This window comes from Kogia breviceps, chromosome 2 (genome assembly GCF_026419965.1).
Source record: "Kogia breviceps isolate mKogBre1 chromosome 2, mKogBre1 haplotype 1, whole genome shotgun sequence".
NCBI lineage: Eukaryota > Metazoa > Chordata > Mammalia > Artiodactyla > Physeteridae > Kogia > Kogia breviceps.
This window is the reverse complement of record NC_081311.1, coordinates 49,312,528-49,327,722: the sequence shown is the minus strand read 5'-3', so window position 1 is coordinate 49,327,722 and position 15,195 is coordinate 49,312,528. Positions and strand designations below refer to the sequence as shown.

The window sequence follows — 15,195 nt, the reverse complement described above, 5'->3', positions numbered from 1 at the left end:
GTTGGGTAAGACAGTGGAGGCTGCTTTACTGGCTCCGGTGTTGGGGTGGAGTGCAGGGATGCCTTGGGACTGTATTTTACTCCTTTTTTATGAATATTATTTAAATTCAGTTTCAAAATGTTGTCACTAAACGTAGTCCAGAGAGTCTATGAAAAATGCAGGTAATGGGCAGTCCTACTTGGTTGAGTTGCCCCAGGCCTCTCCCTCCTAGGGACGCCCTGCATGTATTCCTGTGGTTACTCAATTTCTCTATTTTACAGTTGTCATTTTAGCTCCCATTAGACTATAAGCTCCTTAAAGCTCTTTGTTATTGTTGTTGAATTCCCAGTACTTAGCATGATGCATGGCACACACTACTCAGTATTTGTTATGTGAATGATTGAATGAATAGATCAATAGTTTTCTGGTTTTTTAAGCAGTAAAGAATTCTAATTTGATGGTCTCACAGAATCAAAAAAAGTAGAGTGTTTCAGGAAAGGGGAATTGATAAACAGTCTCAAATGGCAGTAAGTTAAGTGTTGAAAACTGACCTTTGGATTTAGCTATTAGAGGTCATTGATTTCCATAGTAAAAAACGTTATAGCAAAATGATTGGAGTTAAGAGCCATATTTAAGTGGGTTGAAGAATAAATAGGAAATGAGAACAAAGAAGCAACATGGAAGTTTGTTTTGTTTTTAAAGATTTGAGGCTAAAGGGGAGAAACTATTGGAGAAAAACCCAGAGATTCTAGAGAAGGAAGTTTGTTAGCATAGGAATTTTATGCATTTGATTTGAATATATCTAAGTGTTTCTACCTATGTGTCAGAATAATATATTCCTCCCTCTTCCGCTTGGTTTTGATGTATCTTTTGAACTTGAACGTTTTTGCTGTGCTATTTGGGGCCCCCTAGTGGCCAATTTAATAATGATATATAGATAGTAAACTGTCAGATCTAATGTACCAATTATTCTTTTTTTTTTTTTTTTTTTTGTGCGGTACGCGGGCCTCTCACTGTTGTGGCCTCTCCCGTTGCGGAGCACAGGCTCCGGACGCGCAGGCTCAGTGGCCATGGTTCACGGGCCCAGCCGCTCTGCGGCATGTGGGATCTTCCCGGACCGGGGCACGAACCCGTGTCCCCTGCATCGGCAGGCGGATTCTCAACCACTGCGTCACCAGGGAAGCCCATCAATTATTCTTTATGCAGATTATTCTTTCTATGAGGATTAGATGGGGGTGGGATATGTGGTTATAGTACTTATGATACTTAGCCCTCTTTGTTTTGTTATGGGTCAAGACTTGACACCTAAACTTACTATAATTTTGTTTCCTTAGTAATAATTCACTGTTATAAACTGTTTGAAAATAGCGGTATGTCTTTGTTTTAGCTGCTAATAAGTTAACAGCTGACATCATTGTTCTCAGCTCTTATTCTTCAATGTTAGATTTAGGTCCATTGTTGTATGTCTGTTGGAACACCATATCCAGTTTGAAGATTGTGAAAGAAAAGCCTGAATTACCAAACAAAAAAAATCTGATAATTATAAAAATAATAAACATTCATTATTCATCACAATAAAACTTTTAAAATATAGAAATCTTAAAAAAATCATCCTTAATCTTGCTTCCCAATGTTTTTCTTTCTAGGATTAAAAAAATATTTTATTTATTTATTTATTTGGCTACACTGCATCTTAGTTGCAGCACGTGGGGTCTTTTAGTTGTGGCATGTGAGGTCTTTAGTTGAGGCATGCAACCTCTTAGTTGTGGCATGCAGGATCTTTAGTTGTGGCATGTGAACTCTTAGTTGCAGCATGCGGAATCTTTAGCTGTGGCATGCGAATTCTTAGTTGAGGCATGTGGAATCTAGTTCCCTGACCAGGGATCGAACCTGTGCCCCCTCTGTTAGTCATTAGTCATTAGTGATGGAGATATACATCTGGTGGTCATTAGTCATTAGTGATGGAGATATACATCTAGTGGTCATTAGTCATGACATCAGATATACATCTGGTGGTCATTAGTCATTAGTGATGGGGATATACATCTGGTAGTCATTAGAAGGTATTTAGATCCTGAGACTGAAAGAAAATCACCTAGGGGGTGAGTGCAGAGAGAGAGCCAAGTCTGGGCCCTTGAGTAAGAAGTTGAGGAGATGAGGAGCTAGCAAAGGAGACAGAAGGAGCGACTGGTGAGGTAGTGTGAGGTGGGATGAGAATCAAGAGGATGTGGTATCCCTAAAGCCAGATAAAAAGAAGAAAGCGGTGATCAGTGGTGCCAATTCCTGCTGACAGTCCGAGTAAGTTGAAAATGGGGAGTTGACTGATGCTAGGGTGGAGGTTATTGGAGACCTTGAAATATGCCATTTCAGTGGAGTGGTTTGGACCAATGCTTGACTGGAGTGGGGTTAAGAGAGAATGGGAGCAGAGGGAATATTGACAGTTCTTTCAAGGAATTTTGTTGTAGAGGAGAGCAGAAAAGTGGTGCAATAAGTGGAGGAGCTGAGGAATAACAGCTTGAGGAGCAGTCACAGCATGTTTGTTTGTTGATGGAGATGCTCCAGTAAAGAGAGAAAAATCAAGATTTAGGAGAAAAGGGGAGAATTGTTGAAACCTGAGTAGGAAAGGGGGTATAAGATCTAATGTCTAAGTGAGGAAGAGGTGGCTTTGCATAGAAGCACGAACAGTTAGTTCGTCTATAGTAATAGGAAGTTGGGCAAAGTATATGGGTATGATAGAAGTGGGTAAATTTGTTGTTGACAACTTGTAAATGATCACCAGCTGCACTTGAAGATAGGGGAGGAGATGCTGGGAATTTAAAGAGTTAAAAGGTATAAAAGAGTTATCTTAGAGAACGAATGGACAGGAAAAGATAAGATTGCTGGGTACCCCCTTGAGGTTAGTGGTAATGAACTAACCAATGACTAGTTTTCATTGGTTACAGGTGTAGAGTAGGTGGTGATTGAACTAGGGTTCGCGTTTAGCTGGGCCAATACCTTGGAGATGAGAGCAGCAGAATTAGAGAAGTATGATAGGGAACGATTATAATAATGGACCATGGAATCTAAGCTGGTTAAGGAGGGAAGTGAAGAATGAGGCTGTAAAAATGAAGTATGATCGTTGTGTTTAACGTAGATCCCTTGTGGTCAAAGAATTGTTGGAGTTGTGCAGTTAGAGGGGGTAAGCTGAAGATAGGAGAAAGTAGTCAGAGTTGAAAGCTTAAATTGAAATTAAGGAAAGGTATGTAGTTATTGATAATGGTAGTTATATGATTATGAGAATGGATAACTGAGATAGGGTGGAGAATAAAATAAGTGGAGGAGAAGAGGGCAAGGAACCAAGAGGCCAGGATATTGGAAGGAACACTCACATTGATACTGAAATCACAAGAATTATAATTGGATAGGTTATTAGATTTGGAAGAGGTGACCATGACCAAATCTTCAAGGAATGATAAGAGTGACTGGGGATAATAGCTGTTGTTTCCTGTATACTGCCATACTTTCCATATTTCCAAATGGACATTTCATGATTTGAAACTTTCTTACCTTTTTACAAAGGACCCTGTACTCTCATCAGAAGTCCTCAATCCTACCGTGGTCTTTCATAACTCTGCCTTTTACAGCTGCTCGTTCTTTTGTTTAGATGCTTATAGCCATAGTGCTTACCTTCCATAGGAGCATTGTTCCCCAGGAGACTACCGTTTCCTATTTATAGCTTATAGTATTTATTACATTATTATTATTATTTTTTTGCAGTACGCGGGCCTCTCACTGTTGTGGCCTCTCCCGTTGTGGAGCACAGGCTCCGGACGCGCAGGTTCAGCGGCCATGGCTCACGGGCCCAGCTGCTCTGCGGCATGTGGGATCTTCCCGGACCGGGTCACGAACCCGTGTCCCCTGCATCGGCAGGCGGACTCTCATCCACTGTGCCACCAGGGAAGCCCTATTACATTATTTTTAAACTATGAGTTTACATTCACTATTTTTCTCTCCTTTTTGTTTTTTTATTTTATTTATTTATTTATTTTTAAGGTATGCGGGCCTCTCACTGTTGTGGCCTCTCCCGTTGCGGAGCACAGGCTCCAGATGCGCAGGCTCAGCGGCCGCGGCTCACGGGCCCAGCTGCTCCGCGGCATGTGGGATCTTCCCGGACCGGGGCACGAACCCGTGTCCCCTGCATCGGCAGGCAGACTCTCAACCACTGCGCCACCAGGGAAGCCCTCCTTTTTGTTTTTTTAAAACCAGGCTGACAGTTCTCTTAGGCCAGGGACTCTGTCTTTTTGTCCCTGTAGCACTATAAAAAATTTATCAGGAAACTCTAGCGATAGTTCTATTTAATAAATACTCTTTGGGGATTTCCCAGGCGGTCCAGTGGTTAGGATGCTTCACTTTCACTGCCAAGGGCACGGTTGTATCCCTGGTTGGGGAACTAAGATCCTGCAAGCCACGCAGCGCGGCCAAAAATAAACAAACAAAACCCACAAACTTTTTGAAAGTCAGTTATTATCAAGTAAATATTGGTATGTTTCTTTATTTTTATCTCACTAAATATGATGCTTACTTAGATTTACTTCTATCAAGTGCTACAGTTAATGAAAAACTGTTTAAATTATAATGAGTTTTTTTATCTGTGTATTACAAAGTGACTTTTCTTAATCTGGTGTATTTTAGAGAAGATTAAAAATACAGAAGCAACTATTGATTATGCTAACAGATTAAAGATAGATAATACAGTCACTTGGACATCTTGAAAAGAGCCTTGGTTTTTTATTTTCTCTCTGGTTCAAGCCTTCTGTTTTGATCTTGGGAATTGAAACGTGTGTGTGTGTTTACTTTTTTAAAAAAATATTCATTCATTTTGGCTATGGGGATGTCTTAGCTGCGGCACTCGGGATCTTCATTTTGGCACGCGGGATCCTTTATTGCGGCATGCAGACTCAGTTGCAGCATGCGTGTGGAGTCTGCTCCCCCGACCAGGGATCGAACCTGGGCCCCCTGCATTGGGAGCATGGAGTCTTACCCACTGGACCACCAGGGACGTCCCTAATCTTGGGAATTGAGTTCACAGTTGAAGGAAGGAGGCCCTAAGCTTACATAATCAATGAATGGAGTAAAGGAAAACAGGAGATTTAAAGGTGACTATAGTGCAGTTAAACAAATGCTGTTTTCCGCCTTCTTTACTAAGTTATTGTTTAAATGGTGCAAGTTTTTCAACACAAAAAAGTGACCATGCTAAGGATTTACTCGTTTGATGTTAGTATACTTAGCTTTATTTTCCTTAAAGAGAGTCTTTATGTGAGGAATTTTTGTGGATGTTTTCATTTCTCCTTACGATTTCTTATATTTTTATTACTTTTATAATTAAATGGAGTAACAATGTAAATCACCTATTAATTATGTTTTTGATTCATAGTAATATTGTATTTGCTTTGGGGATATAAGTTAATATCAACTTATAAAAATTGAATGACAAAGGCTTATTTTAGATTTTTCAGTTTTTCAGAAACCATGAGTGGAGGATCTCAAGTCCACATTTTTTGGGGTGCTCCAGTCAGTCCACTGGAAATGACAGTATCACAGGAACCAGCTTCTTTAGTGTCCACTGCAGACCCCTGGAAAGAAATTCAGCTTTTGTACAATGACCATTCCTTACATCTGAAGGATGAAAAATGCAGGCACAAAAGTCGTGAGGATTATCAGGACCTGGAACCTCTGGACCCTGCAGATCTTCCTCGTGGTCATTTTCCAGCAAACTCTGTGAATAGATCTGTTCATGTGAAAGGTGACTTCACACATTGCATTTCTGAAACACAAACTATAAAATCCCAGAAGAGTCACCCCTTGGGGTTGAGTGATAGAACCAACTCCAGTGATCAAATATGTGGATTTAAGGCTGGATTTCAACATTTAACTGAAGAAGAAAAGTATCAAAAGCTTTTCAGTGAACATAAGAAAATCACAGATGAACAGTATAAAGATCAATCAAATATACATGGTCAGAATGTTCCAAAAAGTTCCTTTCAGTTAGATCATAAGTGTGCAGCTATATTGGATATGGTCTGTGGTGCTGAACAGACTAATACGTGGCCAGGAGCTATGGAAACAAACTGTGCACCAACAGAGCATCATGAAATACAAAACCAGCGTCTGGAATTCTTTTCCTCTAGCACAGTAGACAAACCAAGGCCTGAAGGAACAGTTAGGAAGGTCTCAGGCCTTAAAATATCCACTGATACTGAATTTCTCAGTGTAATGACCTCCAGCCAGGTTGCTTTTTTAGCTCAAAGGAAGTATAAAGGGCAGAATTCTATAAATAAAGGAACCATTAAAATGGAGATTGAACCAGAGGCAAGTCATGGGGAAATAAGAATAACTGAAGATAATTTGATTCAGCCCAATGATGATTCTACAGAAGGGTATGAAGGTGGACAGAACCAAGCTTGTTCCCTTGAACTTTTTAGTCCTGAAACAAAAAATAGCCACATTCTCTTGAACACCGATAAAAGTCTTGAAGAAAATACAGGATCTCAAGAACTTTTCAGTTTTGATGATAAATTGCCACCAAATGAGATACGTATTGAGTCATGTAGCTCAGGAATACTGTGTTCCCAACTAAATACCTTCCACAAAAGTTCTATTAAGAGAAGTTGTGCTTCTAAAGATAAATCAGGCCATCCTCAAGCTCTATCTGAAGTCCCCCACATCGCTAAGAAAATCAAGTTGATTTCTAATGAGAGAGATCATACTGTAACACTGCACCAGAGGAATGTGTCTGGATTTAAGGGCATTAAAAAAACATCGTTAATAAAAAACTGTGATTCTGAAAGTCAGAAGTATAATTGTTTAGTCATGGTGTTATCTCCATGTCACGTGAAAGAAATAAACATAAAATCTGGACCAAATTCTGGCTCTAAAGTGCCTTTAGCAACAATTGTGGTAATTGACCAATCAGAAATTAAGAAGAAGGTTTTTCTGTGGAGAACTGCAGCATTTTGGGCACTTACAGTGTTTCTTGGAGATATAATTTTACTCACAGGTAAGGTCATCATGGTATAGTGGGAGTTTATTTTACAAAGCTGTGGGCTTTCCCCCCCCCTCCCACTTTAAGCCTTTGAGGATTCTCCCTTTACCCTTTGCCTCTCAGGGTTCCAGCAATGATCGAGTTCCTTATGGCATCCGCATTGGTCTCCTCACCCCTTCCCGGGGTCCTGTGCGTTGCCATTTCTGAGCGTTTGTCTATCCTTCTTAGTTCTGTCCCTCCTTCCCACTCTTCTCCTTAAGAAGCCTTCTCTGCTTGCTCCTCCTTTCATTCACTGTGCTAGCATTCATGTCGTATATCATCAGGCTCTTTGTTTTTTATAGTTTTATTTATGTATATCATTTTTTTACCCTTTTCCTTAGGTGTATTAACCATCTTATGATAAAAGGACAATATATCTACTACTTAATCCCTAATAAAGCTGTGTACACTACATTCTTATTGAGGGAGCATAGAATTTCTATTGCATTTTAAAGTTATTAAAATTACTGTAGGGCCTTGAACAACATGGGTTTGAACTGCGTGGTCCACTTATCTGTGCATATTTTTCAATAGTAAACACAACAGTACTCCACTGTTCGTGGTTGGTTGAATCCATGGATGTGGAGGAACAAGGGATATGGAGGGCTGACTGTAAAGTTATAGATGCGTTAACCCCACGTTTTTCAAGGGTCGCTATTAATCACATTTGGAAATATGGAACGGAGAAACTCATGGTATTATACCAACCTCATATAACAGCCAGTGGAGTTTTGGAGTGTTACCTTCCTCTTATCTTCCCCGTGCTTCTCAATCTGTGTCTGCATACATGGGTAATAGCTGATATTTATTGGGAACTTACTTACTGTCAGTCCCTGTTTCAAACATTACGTGTCTTTCAACTCATTACAACAACTATATGAGGAGAGAGCACTGATTATCATCCTCATTTTTCAGCTGGAGGAAATTGGGACGCAGGGAAGTGAAGTAACTTGCCCACTGTCACCCAGCTAGGAGGTTGCAAAGCAGGGTTTCACCCAGACTCCAGAATCCCTACTCATCATGAAAAACAGTTACTATCCTGCTTTTTCATGTGAAAAAAGAAATCTTAACATTTTGTTACATGTCCTTTATTGATTTAAAAATCAACACACCAGTGTATTAGGGCAGAGATACTGGTCATTTTAAGAATGAATCCCAGTACTTCCCTGGTGGCGCAGTGGTTAAGAATCTGCCTGCCAATGCAGGGGATGTGGGTTCAAGCCCTGGTCTGGGAGGATTCCACATGCCGTGGAGCAACTAAGCCCTTGCACCACAACTACTGAGCCTGTGCTCTAGAGCCTGTGAGCCGCAACTACTGAGCCTGCATGCCACAACTACTGAAGCCCGTGTGCCTAGAGCCCCTGCTCCACAACAAGAGAAGCCACTGCAATGAGAAGCCCACGCACTGCAACGAAGAGTAGCCCCCACTTGTCAAAACTAGAGAAACACCCGCGGGCAGCAATGATGACCCAATGCAGCTAAAAATAAGTGAATAAATAAATAAATTATTTAAAAAGCGCGCATGAATCCCAGACCAGGATGAAGTTGATTGAGCTTAATAGCACATCTAGGGGCTTCCCTGGTGGCGCAGTGGTTGAGAATCCGCCTGCCGATGCAGGAGACACGGGTTCGTGCCCTGGTCCGGGAAGATCCCACATGCCGCGGCGCGGCTGAGCCCGTGAGCCATGGCCGCTGGGCCTGTGCGTCCGGAGCCTGTGCTCCGCAACGGGAGAGGCCACAACAGTGAGAGGCCCGCATACCGCAAAAAAAAAAACAAAAAACAAAAAAAAAAAAAACAAAAAAAATAGCACATCTAAAGAAAGAATGTGATAGAGAAGAGGTGTGGGTCAGCCTTAGAAGCTTATAAAGAGAAATCAAGGCAATCACTGGTAATTCCTGCCAGATGGTTTGCTGGGGCAGTGAGAACCTTAGCTAATATACGCTGGTATTTGTGTAAGATTGTCAGGTGCAGTCCCTAGTGAAGAGATGAACATGGGATTGTAACAGCTTGGCCTAGTCTTGTCTCACTGGCGGTATCCTCTTATTCGTTGGCAGCTCAGGTCATCTAACTCAGCTGTGTTCTGATTCAGTGCTCGCTGAGCAGCCCTTTCCTTATGACTTGGCTTCCAAGGTGTAAAACTGCCTCCGAGGTGAGAACGGGCTGCAAGTGTTGTTCTTTGGCAGTTAATGCCTTGTATATTTAAACAAAAAGATTGTGTTCTGTTTTGGGTTTTTTTGTCTCATTAACTGAGCTTATGCTGCAGAGCTGAAACCAATTTTTGGAGTGCTGAAGAAAATGAGGTTCCCCAGACCATAAAGAGAGGGTTAGACCGTGGACCGTGGTTACTTTACCAAGGCATTACTGTCACTGTGTTTGCCTCCCAGGAGGCCTTTTCCTAGCAGATGGAAACTCAACCCTGCTATCTCTCTATTTTTTCCTAGTGTCCATACAATTGTGAACAACTAGGTAACATTCTGTGAAGTGATTTACCACAACTTACTTAACCACTTGCCTATTATAGAATATTTAGATTATTTCTTTGAACACCTTTTTTTTAAAAAAAAAACAGGTTTTTTTGGTTCAGTTTTGCTTTATTTCCTTAGGAAAAAAAAGTATCTAGTTCACAATTTCTGAATAAGAATGCCTTATGTTATGCTTATTAGCGGAAGGGGTAAATGCATACTGAATATTTTTTACTCTTCTAGGCACTACTGCTTTGGAATGAACCACTGCTTGGCTTCCTGGCCCTAAATTAGTCACTTTTTTTTTTTTTTTTTTGCGGGGGGCGGGGTGGGCTGCATTGGGTCTTTGTTGCTGTGCATGGGCTTTCCCTAGTTGTGGTGAGTGGGGGCTATTTTTCGTTGCAGTGCGCAGGCTTCTCATTGCAGTGGCTTCTCTTGTTGCGGAGCGTGGGCTCTATGCGCGTGGGTTTCAGTAGTTGCAGCACGCGGGCTCAGTAGTTGTGGCTTGTGGGCTGTAGAGCGCAGACTCAGTAGTTGTGGCACGTGGGCTTAGTTGTTCCGAGGTATATGGGATCTTCCCAGCCCAGGGATTGAACCCACGTCCCCTGCATTGGCAGGCATATTCTTAACCACTGTGCCACCAGGGAAGTCCCTATTCACTTTTAATCTATCAGAAATATACATTGTACCATTTGCCTTAAGTGAACAAAAGCCATTAAACTTGTATCTGTGGAGCAGAGCTTCCATACTGATATTGTGTGAAGATACAGAAGCAATTTTGTTATTTTACCTACATACAGACATACCTAGGTTCAGAGTTCAGATTTGCTATTTTATCATTTTGTTCCTTTAGGCAGATGATTTACCCTATTTGAACTTCAGTTGGCTGGCATGTGAGAGGCATGCACAGTATTTTGCTACCATAGGTACGTTAACCACAATGTGAAAGAATTTTTGGCATGATCAGAACTTTTTTTCCCCCCTTTCTAGATGTTACTATTCATGAGGATCATTGGGTTGGTGAGACAGTACTGCAATCAACATTTACCAGTCACTTATTAAATCTTGGGAGTTATTCATCTGTCCATCCTGAAGAATGTAAGACACATTTTAAATATAATAATTACTTAGTATTTGAAGTGTATTAGAAAAAAGTAGGGTTAAAATGTTAATGTTACAAAATGTCATCTAAACAAGTGAAAGGTATTGGTTTATTTTCTTTGTAAGAATGAAAATAGAATTTACAAAAATGAACTTGTATAGTATAATCATATTTAAGAAATATTGGGGGCTTCCGTGGTGGCACAATAGTTAAGAATCTGCCTGCCAATACTGGGGACATGGGTTCAAGCCCTGGTCTGGGAAGATCCCACATGCTGCGGAGCAACTAAGCCCGTGTGCCACCACTACTGAGCTTGCACTGTAGAGCGCGCGAGCCACAACTACTGAGCCCACGTGCCACAACTACTGAAGCCCATGCACCTAGAGCCTGTGCTCCACAACAAGAGAAGCCACCATAATGAGAAGCCCACACACTGCAATGAAGAGTAGCCCCCGCTCGCCGCAACTAGAGAAAGTTCACGTGCAGCAATGAAGACCCAATACAGCCAAAAATTAAATAAATAAATAAAATAAATTTCACTAAAAAAAAAAAGAAATATTGGGGTTCATGTTTCATTTTCTTATTTTTCTAAGAGTCAATATAGTCACGGTTCTTAACCTTTTAGCAAGTCATAGACCTCTTTGAGAAGCTATGGGCCATTTCTTCAGAAAAATAGACTTAAGTAGATAGATATAAAACCTTGCATATCATTCCAAGTGGTTCCAGGGACCTCAGAAGTTCTTCCGTGGAGTTTCTGAGCCTCTGGAATTCTTGAGGTAATGAAAAGAGGGCGTTGTATGGCAAATACATGTTCAGTTTTAAAAGAAACTGCCAAACTGTTTTCCAGAGTGGCTCCTACTAGCAGTGTATCTTGTAGTTTCTCTGCATCCTTGTCAGCATTTGGTATTGTCCTGTTTTGAAATAGTAGCCATTCTAATCAGTGTGTAGTGATATCTCATTGTGGTATTAATTTGCATTTCTCTAATGGCACAAGACAGATCTAATAGAATATAACTAAGGACATAAAAGATCTAAGTAACATAGTGAACAGTGTTGATCCTATGAATAGGGTAGATCTTATGGATATAAATTGAACTCTACATTCTAATGATAGACATATGCATTTTTGTCATGTGTCCACAGCACAGTCAGGAAAATTGATACTTTTAGGTCATAAATAAAATGTCAGTAACTTCTATAAAGTGGAATTATTAGAAACATGCTGATCAAATGGTATAAAACTAGAATTTATTAACAACAGCAGATCCTATATCTGGAAGTTTTAAACCTATTAAAAAAATCCTGGGTGAAAAAGGAAATACAAACTGATATTATAGAGTTAAAAAAAATAATGACAATGAAAACACTGCATGTCAGAATCTGTGGGATGCATTTAAGGGAGTTATCAAAGAAAAATTTATTAGGTAAACTCTTTTTATCAATAAAAATGAAAGAATAAAAATAAATGAATTAAATTGCAAACTCAGAAAACTGGCAAAAGAACAACACAGTAAAGCAGGGAAACAGGAATGAAATAATAAAGGTAAAAGCAGAAATTAATAAGAATAAGAATTTTAAAATGATAATTTTAATAATAAATCAAAATTGTGTTTCAAAAAAAGATAGATGAACCAACTAGTTAATTTGATCAAGAAAAAAGGGAGACATGCACCCCAATGTTCATTGCAGCACTATTTACAATAACTAAGACATGGAAGCAACCTAAATGTCCACTGACAGAGGAATGGATAAAGAAGATGTGGTATGTGTATACAATGGAATATTACTCAGCCATAAAAAAAAATGAAATAATGCCATTTGCAGCAACATGGATGGACCTAGAAATTATCATATTAAGTGAAGTAAGTCAGAGCACTCATATTTGGAATCTAATTTTTTAAAAAAATGATAGAAGTGAACTAATTTACAAAAGAGAAACAAACTTACAGATATGGAAAACAAACTTATGGTTACCAAAGGGGAAACGTGGGGAGGAGGGATAAATCAGGAGCTTGGGATTAACATACACACATAACTATATATAAGGTAGGTAACCAACAAGGACCTGCTGTATAACACAGGGAGCTCTACTCGATGTTCTGTGATAATCTATATGAGAAAAGAGTCTGAAAAAGAATGAATATATGTATATGTAAACTGAATCACTTCATTGTACACCTGAAACTAACACAACATTGTAAATCAACTGTAATACAATAAAGTTAAAAAGAAAGAAAAGAAAAAGAAAAAAGAAAAGAAAAGGAGAAAGCACAAAGATATAGAATAAATGACAAGGAGGAAATAATCATTGAAACAGAAGTTAAAAACCAATAAAAGGGAACTTTCCTAGTGGCACAGTGGTTAAGCATCTGCCTGTCAATGCAGGGGACACAGGTTTCAATCCCTAGTCCGGGAAGATCCCACATGCCGCGGAGCTACTGAGCCTGTGTGCCACAACTACTGAAGCCCGCGCACTCTAGGGCCTGTGTGCTGCAACTACTGAGCCCATGCGCCTAGAGCCCATGCTCTGCAATAAGAGAAGCCACAACAGTGATAAGCCCACGCACTGCAACGAAGAGCCTGTGCTCACTGCAACTAGAGAAAGCCCGCACACAGCAATGAAGACCCAAGGCAGCCAAAATAATAATAATAATAATAATATGTTAAAAAAATAAAAGGCTATTTTACAGAACTTACTGCAAATAAATTTGAAAAAGCTAGATATATAATTTTCTAGGGAAATACAGATCGCCAAAATTGATCCTGTTAGAGATAGAAAGCTTAAACTGACCAGTTTCTATAGAAGAAATACAGGGAATTCCCTGGCCGTCCAGTGGTTAGGACTCTGTGCTTCCACTGCTGGAGGCCCAGGTTGGATCCCTGGTCTGGGAACTAAGATCCCATAAGCTGTGAGGTACAGCCAAAAAAAAAAAAAAAAGAATTAAAGAACTACCATACAAAAAAGTGCCAGGCCCAGATAGTTTCATAGGAAATCCTACCAAACCTTCAAAGATCAGATAATTCCAATGGTGTTAAAATTATTTCAGAGTATTTTTAAAAATTAATTTATTTTTGGCTGTGATGGGTCTTTGTTGCTGTGTGTGGGCCTTTCTCTAGTTGGGGCAAGCAGGGGCTACTGTTTGTTGCACTGTGTGGGCTTCTCATTGCAATGGCTTCTCTTGTTGAGGAGCACAGGCTCTAGGAGTGTGGGTTTCAGTAGTTGTGGCATGCAGGCTAAGTAGTTGTGGCTCACGGGCTCTAGAGCGCAGGCTCAGTAGTTGTGGCGCATGGGCTTAGTTGCTCCGCGGCATGTGGGATCTTCTGGACTAGGGCTCCAACCTGTGTCCCCTGCATTGGCAGGTAGATTCTTAACCACTGCACCACCAGGGAAGTCCCTGCAGAGTATTGAAGAAGGAAAATTCCTAATTCCTTTTATAAAGCAAATATAACACTGACACCTAAACCTAATAAAGACATTACAAATAAAAATACAAACCAGTATTATACATGATTATTGGTACAAAAAGTTTAAACAGAATTTTAGTAAACAAAATCTAACACCACATTAGGAAAATAATGACCAAGTGAGATTTATTCCAGAAATGGAAGATTTGTTCAGTATTAGAAGATACATGAGTATCATATTTCATATTAATAAATCTAAGGAAAAAATTATATGACTATCTCCATAGATGTTGAGAAGTCCTTTGACAAAATTCAACATCAATTTATCATAAAAAGCACTCCAGGAAGTAAAAATTGAGGGATACTTTCTCCTTCTATCAATAAGTACAGTTTCAGTACAGTGCTACAGTTACAATATAGTTGATACTGTATCAATAATATCGATATGCTTAGCCCTAGTGCCTAATCTTATTTAATGGAGAAACACTAGAGGCATTTCCACTAAAATCAGTAATAAGATAAGAATGTTCACTATCTCTGCTATTCTTCACCATTATATATAGACTTATTAACCAACGCAATTAGACAAGAAGAGACATTTGAATGGGTGAAGAAGAATAAAAACCATCTCTATGTAAAAATGCTTTGATAACATATCTGGAAAACTCCAGGGATTCAAAGATAAAATCAGTTCAAACAATAAAAGAATTCAGTGGTGTAACAATACAAAAATTACTGTTAAAAAAAATCAGTAACGTTTGTATACACAAACACCAAACAGAGGGCATAATGGTAGGAAAATACTCATTTACAATAGTAATGAAGAAGATACTTCAGAATAAATTAAACAAGAAATGGGCAACACCTATATGAAGAAAAATTTTAAATACACTAGAAAAAAAATCAAGACATGAACAAATGGAAAGACAACATTCCCTATTCTTGGATGGGATGACTCAACATTATAATGATACCAATTCTCCTTAAGATAATTTATAAATTCAATGCAGTCTCAATAAAAATACCAACATGCTATGTTATGGCATATACAACTTGATACTAACATTCATATGGTAAAACAAACATGCAAGAATAGCTAGGAAAACAGAAAAACTAGGAAAGCTAGGAAAAAGAAAAGCTATGAGAGACTAGGCTTATCAGGCATTGAAACATACTCTAAAGCCCC

The 15,195-nt window shown here is 39.5% G+C and overlaps 1 protein-coding gene across 6 annotated transcripts in view; it reads left to right on the top strand.

The window, feature by feature from the left end:
* Window positions 1–15,195, top strand: part of SHLD2 (shieldin complex subunit 2) — a 95,387-nt gene that overhangs the window by 35,342 nt on the left and 44,850 nt on the right. For 5 of the 6 annotated variants that reach the window (XR_010838909.1, XM_067025212.1, XM_067025213.1 and 2 more), the window contains exons 3-4: window positions 5,475–7,015; window positions 10,493–10,600. Coding sequence is in view for 5 of the 6 variants with exons in the window: in XM_067025212.1 (XP_066881313.1) it covers window positions 5,488–7,015; window positions 10,493–10,600 (1,636 nt within the window). In the remaining variant the exon portion in view is untranslated. The remainder of the gene's footprint in view (window positions 1–5,474; window positions 7,016–10,492; window positions 10,601–15,195) is intronic. The other variant, XM_067025211.1, reaches the window with a different exon arrangement.